The sequence below is a fragment of the Megalops cyprinoides genome, chromosome 14, assembly GCF_013368585.1.
Source record: "Megalops cyprinoides isolate fMegCyp1 chromosome 14, fMegCyp1.pri, whole genome shotgun sequence".
NCBI lineage: Eukaryota > Metazoa > Chordata > Actinopteri > Elopiformes > Megalopidae > Megalops > Megalops cyprinoides.
The window spans coordinates 34,136,183-34,148,486 of NC_050596.1; the positions used below are offsets into that span (position 1 = coordinate 34,136,183).

General features: G+C 52.5%; 1 protein-coding gene across 1 annotated transcript in view; it reads right to left on the reverse strand.

The window, feature by feature from the left end:
- Positions 1-2,451: 2,451 nt before the first annotated feature.
- LOC118788689 (disco-interacting protein 2 homolog A-like) overlaps positions 2,452-12,304 on the reverse strand; it is a 60,730-nt gene continuing 50,877 nt past the window's right edge. Inside the window, exons 28-39 of the mRNA XM_036544694.1 lie at positions 11,681-11,792; positions 11,246-11,355; positions 10,565-10,695; positions 9,574-9,742; positions 9,079-9,249; positions 7,898-7,927; positions 5,818-5,879; positions 5,193-5,250; positions 4,885-4,959; positions 4,501-4,675; positions 3,179-3,302; positions 2,452-2,704 (exon numbers count right to left, since the gene is read on the reverse strand). Coding sequence (XP_036400587.1) covers positions 2,452-2,704; positions 3,179-3,302; positions 4,501-4,675; positions 4,885-4,959; positions 5,193-5,250; positions 5,818-5,879; positions 7,898-7,927; positions 9,079-9,249; positions 9,574-9,742; positions 10,565-10,695; positions 11,246-11,355; positions 11,681-11,792 — 1,470 coding nt within the window. The remainder of the gene's footprint in view (positions 2,705-3,178; positions 3,303-4,500; positions 4,676-4,884; positions 4,960-5,192; positions 5,251-5,817; positions 5,880-7,897; positions 7,928-9,078; positions 9,250-9,573; positions 9,743-10,564; positions 10,696-11,245; positions 11,356-11,680; positions 11,793-12,304) is intronic.

Consider the following 12,304-nt stretch of genomic DNA (forward strand, 5'->3'; position numbering starts at 1 on the left):
GATGCATATCAGCTGGGGGAAAAACAAGCACCTTGAGGCAGGAAGTCAGACTGTGCTCCAGTCGCAGGGACACTTGCCTCAGATGAATCCACAAACCTTTAACAGCTCTTCGGTTCAGGACATTCGCAATGACAGTTTCACACAGACGACAGACAGGCTGAAAAATGCCCCCAGAATCAACACCTGCAATAATTACTTTCTATTTTGTGTGTTTTTACATCCCAGATATGTTTTTTATATTTGGATCCATTGATTGGGACATAGAAAGAAAGAAATGCATTTTCATGAAGAAAGCATAGGCAAGATTCCTTTCCTGAAGAGGAATCAATGTAAAACCAGCTCTGATAATTTCGCATTGGATCAATAAAATGCACCCATAGTGGGAACAGTAAAATCTCTCTTATACAGTCAGCCCATCAGCACAACTCAATGCAATCTCAACACGTCTGTCATTTTCAATATGCAGTATCAAAGTATAGTTTTATAGCAATTTGTTTAAAATTGAGTTGAAATTGAAATGGCCATTTAAATGTAATGTAATGCAATGTGTAATTTGAGACCTGGGTGATGCTTTACACTAACTGGATCTTCATAATGTCTACATAACATACATATAACCACTACATATAAGAGTAAGATAGCTACATTGTGTGTGTGTATGTGTGTGTGTGTGTGACAGAGAGAGACAGAGAGAAAGTGTGTGTGTGTGTGACAGAGAGAGACAGATAGAAAGTGTGTGTGTGTGTGTGTGTGTGTGACAGAGAGAGACAGAGAGAAAGTGTGTGTGTGTGACAGAGAGAGACAGATAGAAAGTGTGTGTGTGTGTGTGTGTGAGACAGAGAGAGACAGATAGAAAGTGTATGTGTGTGTGTGTGTATATGAGTAATTTAGTGCCTCAGAGCATAATGTAAATAGTCACTGTGCACTTCAAATTACTTATGATCTGCACTGTCATATGGGTTACCGAATATATGATAACACATTATGATTACGGCTGTTATGTCATGCAGTCCTTATGAATATGTCAAGCATTTCAGTGGCTTGGGCTTCCCAGGATAAACTCACAGTGAGGATCAAATGAAGCTACATCAGGTCACTGAGACTAAACCTCATGACTCACTGGGTCCTGCTTTAACCTGCAAGAAATGGGTTTGTGACCCATTTTAACCCAAGATCCATCTGTAATTACAAGACATGACAAACCTGAAGAACAAACAGCAAAAGGGCTAGAAACCCGCATCCAGCAGAGTTTAAGGCTTCATGTACGACACTGGCATCGCACAGATTTCTTACACTTCCCATGAGATCACTGCCATCGTTCAGAGTAGTACAGGAAAGCTGCCGAACGGCATGCCTATCACAGCAAGCGGGACGGAGAGAATGCGGTAAACGGATGCAGTGCACTACGAGCAGGCCCATCAATGGCGGGTAAATGAATTATCCTGTTTAAAGGTGAGGAATGGAACGAGTGCAAAGACACCCTGCTCCTGAAACGCCAAACAGATCATTTCCCAACATCTGGACATGACACACCTGCGACCCAGATGTGGACTGACTGCATGATAATCAGGGAGAGGTGAGAGAGGTGAGTAATCCTGGCACCATGGTGATGAGAGTGATGCTGGAGCTCAGCCCAGTCAGATGAGGCACATTAACAAGGCCACACCCCCATCTTCAGCCACTGGGTGTGGCTAGGAGGGGTCATACAGCCACTGGGCGGGGACAGAAGGGGTCATACAGCCCATGGGCGGGACTAGGAGGGGTCAACAGGGAGCAGGAGCGGGCGGGGCTGAGAGGTGGTCTGTGCTTTGGGGTGACTGGAGCACAGCTGACATTCCAGGAAGAGAAACAGTGATATAGCACCCCCCCCCCCCTTATGTCAGCAAAAACACAATTTTGTGACCAGCCTGGCATTTGAAAAAAGTTAATCATACAAAAATAGACACAGTACGGGAGTGTCTCCAGGAGTGTCCATTTACAGAGGGGAGAGCAAGCAGGGAGACAAAGCTACTGAAGAGATGGAGTTACTGTCCTCTCTCTCTCTGTGTTTCCACATTGTGCAAGTCCTCTCCCACTCCTACTTCCACTCCTCCTTCTCCTCTCTCCCTCCTTCTCTCCCTCTCTCCCCCTCCCTCTCCCTCCCCCCCTCCCTCTTTCCCTCTCCCTCTCTCCCTCACTCCCCCTCCCTCCCCCTCCCTCCCCCTCTCCCTCCCTCTCTCTCTCTCCTTCTCTCCCTCTCTCCCTCCCTCCCTCTCCCTCTCTCCCTCCCTCCCTCTCCCTCCCTCTCTCTCTCCCTCTCCCTCCCTCCCTCTCTCCCTCACTCCCCCTCCCTCTCTCTCTCCCTCTCTCCCTCCCCTTCTCCCTCCCTCTCTCTCTCCCTCTCTCTCTCTCTCTCCTTCTCTCCCTCTCCCCCTCCTTCTCCCCCTCCTCTGTGCCCAGGCCTGCTGGAGCTCACATGTTGTAGGCCACGTAGACAGGGTCCAGCTGGTCGGCCAGGAAGCCATCGCGCAGGTGCATACGCTGCTTCTCGCCGCGGGAGTTGATGGGGATCACGCCGGGGTCCACCACCACCACCACGCCCACGATCAGGTAGTGCTCCTCCAGCACCACGCTAGTCACCAGCGGCACCAGGTCCAGCGCCTCCTGCTCCGGGCCCTCCAGCTCCACCACCACCACCAGCAGGTTGGTCCAGGTGAACACCGCGCTGCCAGAGGGGGGAGGAGGAAAGGAAGACTCACGGGCCAATCAGAATCAAACCCTGTGTTCAGTATAAGCAGCACTGAAGTCCCTATTCCCCGCCCACCTTCTGTCTCTGCCATCTCACTGACGCATGAGCAGCCTGTCAATCAACCCTTCAATCATCCTGTCAATCAGCCTGTCAATGACCCGCTGGCCCCGCCTCCAGGGCGTGTCTGTCAGTGACCCGCTGGCCACGCCTCTGGGGCGTGTCTGTCTGTGACCCGCTAGCCCGCCTCTGGGGCGTGTCTGTCTGTCACCTGCTGGCCCCGCCAGCGGGATGTGTCTGTCTGTGACCCGCTGGCCCCGCCTCTGGGGTGTGTCTGTCTGTGACCCGCTGGCCCCGCCTCCGGGGCTTTTCTGTCTGTGACCCGCTGGCCCCGCCTCTGGGACGTGTCTGTCTGTGACCCGCTGGCCCCGCCTCCGGGGTGTGCTCACTCACCACTCGGCGATGCTCTTGTGCGCGCGGATGACGGACGTTTCGATGTCGATGGGGTGGTAGCGCATGCCCCTCAGCTCCAGCGTCTCATCCAGGGAGCCTACCACATACAGCGCGTCGTGCCGCTCTGTAACACACACACACACACACAGACACACACACACACGCACACGCACCACACACACACACACACACACGCGCACACACACCACACACACACACACATACACACACACGCACACACAGACACACACACACACGCACCACACACACACACATACACACACACGTGCACACGCACACACACACGCGCACACGCACCACACACGCACACACGCGCACACACACACACACACACACACACGCGCACACACACGCGCACACGCACACACACGCGCACACGCACACGCACACGCACACACACACGCACACGCACACACACCATTTCAGTGACAGAGCTTATCGTTTGGCTTTAACTCCCTCCCTAAAGGGAGGTGCTTAGGGGTTGCCCACTCCCCTCTCATTTTATCACTGATCTGCACAACAGACTCCCTTTGTCCAGAGAGTGATTTTTAGCTGAATAAATGCTAAAAGGTTATCAGCGCTGCTCAGCCTGGCTGTGACCCCGCTCTGTGACCCCGCCCTGTGACTCCGCCCTGTGACCCCGCCCTGTGACCCCGCCCTGTGACTCCGCGCTGTGACCCCGCGCTCTGCCTGGCTGTGACTCCATGCTCTGCCTGGCTGTGAACCCGCGCTGCGACCCCGCCCTGTGACTCCGCGCTGCAACCCCGCGCTCTGCCTGGCTGTGAACCCGCACTGCGACCCCGCCCTGTGACTCCGCGCTGTGACCCCGCGCTCTGCCTGGCTGTGACTCCATGCTCTGCCTGGCTGTGACCCCGCACTGCGACCCCGCTCTGTGACCCCGCGCTCTGCCTGGCTGTGACTCCATGCTCTGCCTGGCTGTGACCCCGCTCTGTGACCCCGCTCTGTGACCCCGCGCTCTGCCTGGCTGTGACTCCATGCTCTGCCTGGCTGTGACCCCGCTCTGTGACCCCGCGCTCTGCCTGGCTGTGACTCCATGCTCTGCCTGGCTGTGAACCCGCACTGCGACCCCGCTCTGTGACCCCGCGCTCTGCCTGGCTGTGACTCCATGCTCTGCCTGGCTGTGACCCCGCCCTGTGACCCCGCTCTGTGACCCCGCGCTCTGCCTGGCTGTGACTCCATGCTCTGCCTGGCTGTGAACCCGCACTGCGACCCCGCCCTGTGACTCCGTGCTGTGACTCCACACTCTGCCTGGCTGCGACCCCGCGCTGCGGTGCACTCACCCCCGCTGGCGTCTGTCAGCTCGGTGCGCCGCAGGAAGCCCAGGTACCCGGTGCGCGCCCACAGCGTCTGCGTGTCCCCAAAACTCAGCCGGGTGCTGAAGTGGTCGGCGTGCAGCACCTCCTCCCCGTACACCGTGTAGTAGCCAGAGGCATTATGGGGGCTGCTCACCCAGATCTGCCAACAGGAAGCCCCGCCCCTCACCCCGTCAACAGCCGCAAACACGCTATTCACCAACCCACACACACTGACACTGCAGGGTGTCCTATTCACCAACACACACACCCACACACACACACACACACACAGGTAATGGACAGCCCAGCGCTTGGAGGATACAGGTGTCACTTTTGTCAACGCTATGGGTGTGGCCTCTGGTAACTCACCTCCCCCAGGTGTGAATCTCCCAGTGGCCCTTTGGTCGCGGTGTTGGCGATAATCAGCTTCACCCCAGGCAGGATCTGAGAGACAAACATGCAAGCAGTTTTTTACTGCTCCAGGCAGTGAACTGTTTTGTGATTGGCAGGAATTATTCTCTAGTCAGCAAATTGTTTTGTGATTGGCAGTGATTATCAGGACACAGATGACAATTTTTAAATCCGTGAGACAACTGGACTCTCCAGTGTGATAGTGAGAAAGGTGCAGAAGGGGTCCAGAGAGTGGGGTCAGGGGCTCTGTTTTTTGGGGTTCTCACCTTTCCAGACTCCATTAGCGGCAGGCTGTGTGGAGACCCCCTCTCCACCAGACGTACCCTGAAATACAAACACACACATACACACGATCGTGCACACACACAACCACGCATGCACGCACACACATGCACACACACGCACACAGATGCACACATACACCCACACCCACACGTACACACAGTCACACACACATGCATACACAGACACACACATACCCCCACACATACACGCACACACACACGCATGCAGACCTGTCAGAGATGACATAGAAACTCCACCTCCTGTGTTGTTCAATTCAAGGCTGGTATCAGTTTCAGAAGTAAGATGGAAAAATTCAGCATGTTAATGCATCCTAAAAATGTTATTTAAATGACCACAGGATTGTTCTATGAAGAAAAAACCCAGGGAAGGTGTTTGGATGGGACAAGCCCAGTGCTCACACACCAGCCCCATGCAGGACGGTCACTGGGTGCATTAGGCGTGTGCATATGAACACTGCTTCTGGGGTTAGTATTAAACCAGTCCTACTAAAACAGGGACCTAAAAACAGTGGACTGTCAGGTAACATGGTGTCACAGGGGAGTCCTGGCTGTGCTTTCACTGCAGGTGTGCCGAGGCTGGACGTACCTGCCGTGTCTCAGGGCCCTCGTGTCCAGGTAGACAGTGGTTGGATCTGGTCCAGCAGTTCCCTGAGGGCAGAGAGAGAGAGAAAGAGAGGCCATGACACCGCTGCCATGCAGGAAGTGCATGTGAATGACAGGACTCCCATGATGCAAAGGGACAGCTGGAACACATGACCCATGGTCCTTTCCTGCTAACAAGCCTGACAGCAGCCATCTTACATTACATCACTGTCATTCAGCAGATGCTCTTATCCAGAGCCACTTGCACAGGTTACAGTTTTTTACATGTTATGCATTTATACAGCAGTATATTTACTGAGGCAATTTCAGGTTAGGTACTGTTGAAGATTAAGTCATGCGGAGCCTTCATGCTGGTTCAGAAGAGCAAAGCTTTATTCTCGTACTCCGGAGGAGAGTCAACACATTCACACAAGACAGGAGATGCAGTTAACCCTGCTATAAGGCAAAAACCAGTTAGATAAATAGGGACTCCTTTCTATGCATACATAATTAGCGGCACATACGCTGCACCGCCTGTTCCTCCTTTACCTTCCTGTTTCTATCTATCTAACGTGGCTGGTTCTCCTTGTGGTAAGGCGTGGTGACCCAGAGAATACAGGCACCAGCAGCTATCTGTCATCCCGCTTCGGGGGAGGCCTCTTGCTGATTTCAGCATTGTGAGCTATATTATACAACAGGGTGTGCAGTAAATTTCCATCAGCAACAACAACCGAGCTCATCAACATATGGAAGTTACAGCTTTCTGCTGGTAGGATGCCCTAACACATTTTCGTTCTACAGGTCCTCATTGTTTCAATATAATTTTACTTCCACAGGTACCTTGCCCAAGGATACAGCAGCAGTGACCCAGTGGGGACTTGAACCAGCAACCATTTGGTTACGAGCCCTACTGCCTACCACTACGCTACACTGCCACCCACCTCACACCTCGCTGCCGTGTCTGGATCCTTACAGCTGTGGGTTAAACAGAAGCCGCAGCTCAGAGGGGCCCTGCAGATCTGTTCAGAGGGGCATGCAGCTCACCCCATACAGCACACTGCACTGCATTTACACACTGCAGCTGCTCCGCCCTTACCCCTCCAGATTTCCACACTTTCACACCCCATATATGCAGCCATCACAGCTCTGCCATGACATGCATGTGTCATTCTTCACACTAAGCACACCCAAACGCAAGCCTCTGATGACACCCGTCTCTACAGCACCCTGTGGGGGTGTGAGATTGGACACCCCTGCGTTTCAGAAGCCTCATGCACACAGCCGAGGAGCAGGCCATGACGGCACAGCCACCAGCGCCGCGCAGACCGCCGCGCAGAAAGCATGCACCCTGCTGAGCACGAGAGGCTGGCATGCACACGGCAGGATTACATTTCCCATCAGCCCCTCTGCACCAGGGTCTTCAAGCAGAACTGACAATGTGTATGTATCAGGGCAGAGACCTATGGTTCTGATAAAAGCACTACACTGTACTCTCAATGTTCAAGTATGCTACAGCTGCTATTGTTCTCTTTCTTTTATCTGCTTCTGGCAAAGAGCATTTTACAAAGAAAGGAATCCCTTTCCGTGTTCGTCACACGCTCCCCCCTGCTCTCCTGCTTATCAGTTACCATCTGACAGAGCTCTGTGATGAACAATCACTGTTTGTGAGGCTTGGTTTGTATAATACATGTCTCATTAAATCCTAACAACTTTAAGTATATGCTGGAGTGTGCAGTATTTTAAAAGCCAGTTTTACTGTATGCAGATGCAGTTCTCGCATTCTAATAATATTATATTTCAGCTTAAGCAACATTAAATATTTGCATGAATTTAATGCGTGAATATAAAAATTAGAGGACTAAAGGCTTTTATGACAGAGCCGGTAATGGTTGAAAATGCTTTACCTGGCTTACTACAGTACCCACACACATCTACACAAACACACATACACACAAACCTACACAAACACACATATACAACACACACACATACACAAATGCAGCTCGGCACAAGCACACACACCCAAAGACACACACACCGACACAGGCTCCTGTCCTACGGTGACTCTCGGTGGGACACAGTACCTGCTCAGCCAGCTTCCCCAACCTGTTGGGCTGACGAGAGGAGACAACCAGGACAGACAGACAGAGCAAAACAGAGACAGACAGAGAAGAGAGGTAGAGATACAGCAGAGAGAGAGAGAGAGACAGAGCAGAGAGAGAGAGAGAGAGAGGGGGAGAGAGCGAGGGAGAAAGAGAGAGACAGAGCAGAGAGAGAGAGTGACAGAGAGAGCAGAGAGAGAGAGAGAGAGGGAGAGAGAGAGAAAAAGAGAGAGACAGAGCAGAGAGAGAGAGCGACAGAGAGAGCAGAGAGAGAGAGAGAGAGAGAGACAGAGCAGAGAGAGAGAGTGACAGAGAGAGCAGAGAGAGAGAGAGAGAGGGAGAGAGAGAGAAAAAGAGAGAGAGCGAGGGAGAGAGAGAGACAGAGCAGAGAGAATCAGACAGAGACAGAGCAGACAGAGAGAGGGACAGAGCAGAGAGAATCAGACAGAGACAGAGCAGACAGAGAGAGGGAAAGAGCAGAGAGAATCAGACAGAGACAGAGCAGAGAGAATCAGACAGAGACAGAGCAGACAGGGAGAGGGACAGAGCAGAGAGGGACAATGCAGGGGGCCAGAGAAACAGAGGAGAGAGAGGAGTGGGAGGTCAGACAGGAGCGAAAGAAAAACAACATTTGACTTAACATGAGGGACAGGGACAGAACTGATAGCCCTCAGCTCTCTGTGGCATCCTCTCATTGCTGGGGGAGTGAGCGGCGTGAAACGGACAGTTTTCCATCTCCTCTCCCTTTCCAAGACACTTTCATGAGCACAGAAGGACTGCCAGGCTGGCAACTGCAGTATTTACCATCATACCTTTTACACAACAGTGCTGAAAGGAGGGCTCTGGTATGAGTCTCGTTCTGTTTCAGGACAGATCAAATCTGTCAGCTGTACTAGAGTTCATCCTCAACACCCTGCCTTTTTTCTCACAACCATCAAATAGAGGATAAAACAGCTGTAGAGTCACAATAATTAGGCACATCAAGGTAACTCTCAAAGATGAACAATTTCATTCTGCTATACTGATGTAAATAATCCACAATCACACCTGTGGTACTTACATAACAGGTCTTTTATGAAGGTCAAATGCGGGCAGAAACATGTCACTTTGATCTAATTTGACTGCTTAGAGTTCCCCCAGTTCCCACCGTCCCCCCCCCTCACCTGCAGGCACACAGCCACGTTGACACGGCAGCCGAAGGTGGCGCTGACGGCACGCGGTGACAGGCCCAGGTCTTTGAAGATTTTGGTGAAGGACTGTGTGAGAGAGATCCGCGGCCGTTCCTCCGCCACCACCATGCAGGTGCGCACACACGACAGGTTCACGTTCCGCACCTGTGGGACATGGCCACAGGGGGGCGCAGGCGAGCACGACAGGGGGACACAGCATGAAAACACACCCCTTCCTCCCGCCAACCCCAGCGGAGCCTGGGCTGAGGGCATCACCACAGAGCAAGCGAGTGCCTCTAGAATCACAGTAAGCTGCAACTGATGTGTTTAATATTATAATACTATACAATAATGTTACAACAGTGCATCTAACCTGAAAGTATGCAATGAACAGTTTGCAATTCACAATTTATGATGCAGTTTATTGTGATCAAGTGATTCATTCTGTGAGAAGACAAATTGATTACATACAGGGCTGCTGGTACCCACCCTGAGCGCCTCGGTCTGCGAGCCCAGTGCCTTGGTGCACAGCTCCATGACGGAGTAGGAGCAGAAGGTGGCACGCACCCGGTACTGGCTGACGGCCGACAGCCACAGCGAGGCGTTGCTCTCCAGCTCCAGCGGAGGAACCAGGATGGACTGGTGACCCGAGTACACGCTGCGGACGCACACAGCACACAGCGCACTGCGTCAAACCTGAGCCTCTCAGCAAGACACAGCACACAGCACACAGCACAGCACACTGCGTCAAACCTGAGCCTCTCAGCATGCCACAGCACACAGCACACAGCACAGCACACTGCGTCAAACCTGAGCCTCTCAGCATGCCACAGCACACAGCACACAGCACAGCACACTGCGTCAAACCTGAGCCTCTCAGCATGCCACAGCACACAGCACACAGCACAGCACACTGCGTCAAACCTGAGCCTCTCAGCATGCCACAGCACACAGCACACAGCACAGCACACTGCGTCAAACCTGAGCCTCTCAGCAAGACACAGCACACAGCACACAGCACAGCACACTGCGTCAAACCTGAGCCTCTCAGCATGCCACAGCACACAGCACACAGCACAGCACACTGCGTCAAACCTGAGCCTCTCAGCATGCCACAGCACACAGCACACAGCACAGCACACTGCGTCAAACCTGAGCCTCTCAGCATGACACAGCACAGAGCACACAGCACACAGCACACAGCACACAGCACAGCACACACAGCCACCGGGCTGCCACATTTAACACTGAATATCTCTGTATAAACACATTATTAGACCATTCAGCAACTGTGTTTAGGAAAAGAAGCTGTTCATTTTGAGGCAAACATTAGCATCATATATTAGTTAAAACAGCCCATGTAATAATCTCACAGTATGAAGCAGATTATTGTATGATACTGTAAGGTGGAGCTCAGAGGAAGCCTTGGTCTCTGTGCAGAAGCTCCACAGCGCCCCCTCTCTCTCTCAGGGTGACTCACCTGCAGAGACACCAGAGGGCGAAGCCCAGGCCACAGTACGGGTCCAGGCAGATGGCGATTTGGCGGGAGGGGTACAGCTCACACTGCAGCTTAATGGAGCGACACAAGGCACTGGTGGCAGCGTGGGACATCTGGAGAGACACAGAACACCGAATACACACTGCCTACTCAAATAAACCACTGCCCACCGAATACACACTGCCTACTCAAATAAACCACTGCCCACCGAATACACACTGCCTACTCAAATAAACCACTGCCCACCGAATACACACTGCCTACTCAAATAAACCACTGCCCACCGAATACACACTGCCTACTCAAATAAACCACTGCCCACCGAATACACACTGCCCACTCAAATAAACCACCGCTCAGAGAATACACACTGCCCACTCAAATAAACCACCGCTCAGAGAATACACACTGCCTACTCAAATAAACCACTGCTCAGAGAATACACACTGCCCACTCAAATAAACCACTGCTCAGAGAATACACACTGCCTACTCAAATAAACCACCGCTCAGAGAATACACACTGCCTACTCAAATAAACCACCGCTCAGAGAATACACACTGCCCGCTCAAATAAACCATTTATACTGAAAGTGCAGTCCTGCAGTAAGGCTTTGACCCCACACCCTCCCGGCACCTCACTCATGGGTGTGGGTTTGCATACCTTCACTCCCGCCAGGATGCCAGTAGTGGACACGCTGAAGTCCAGGTACGCCAGCATCTCCGGGGTGGGGGGCTTGTAAATCTGAGCTGCCTTCTTCCTGGGGAGGTCGTCTGGACCGTCCAGCACACAAACATTAACAGAGTTACCAGGGTAAAAGGAGGGGGTTTTAACCTAATCCTAAACTTTAGGAACAGATTCATATTGTTTTTCTGGTGCATTTGGATCCAATGACAATGAAATAATTCCAGTTATATGAAGATTCTGTCTTTGTTTCTGTAATAACAAGTCACTTCTGCATTCTCAGTGGCACTGGTAATTACAACAAGCTGTGATTGATGCAGTTTAGATATGGATGGAATCTTGGGTAATTTGCACGTAGGGCCAGTTTTCCTGCAGCTGTGTTGAGGGACAGGTGACGGGTGGGCAGGTGCTTACCTGTGTCCAGCACCGTGGGCCACGACCTGACATCCACAGTGGCTGCAGCTTCTTTGGATTTGAGCAGCTTCATTATTGCTTGTGTGGTCAGGATACACACCGACTTACTGACCTGTGTTACAGCACAGGACACACACTGACTTAGGGAGGTGTTAATAGCGGTGTGGGGGGGGGGGGGGGGGGGGGGGGGGGGGTAGCTTGTCAAACCGCACAGGACACACACTGACTTAGGGGGGCGTTAACAGCGGTGTGGGGGGGGGCAGGTAGTTTGTCAAACCGCACAGGACACACACTGAATTAGGGAGGTGTTAACAGCGGTGTGGGGGGGGCAGGTAGTTTGTCAAACCGCACAGGACACACACTGACTTAGGGGGGCGTTAACAGCGGTGTGGGGGGGGCAGGTAGTTTGTCAAACCGCACAGGACACACACTGAATTAGGGAGGTGTTAACAGCGGTGTGGGGGGGGGGGGCAGGTAGCTTGTCAAACCGCACAGGGCAGATCTGGCTGAATGCAGGTGAGCAGGAGCTGAGGCAGGTGCCTTAGTGTTGCCATGGGAACGTTCCCCCTCAGTAACCTTCACCTGATTGGAAGATCAGCAGAGTGTTTCACACAGTGCGGGGCT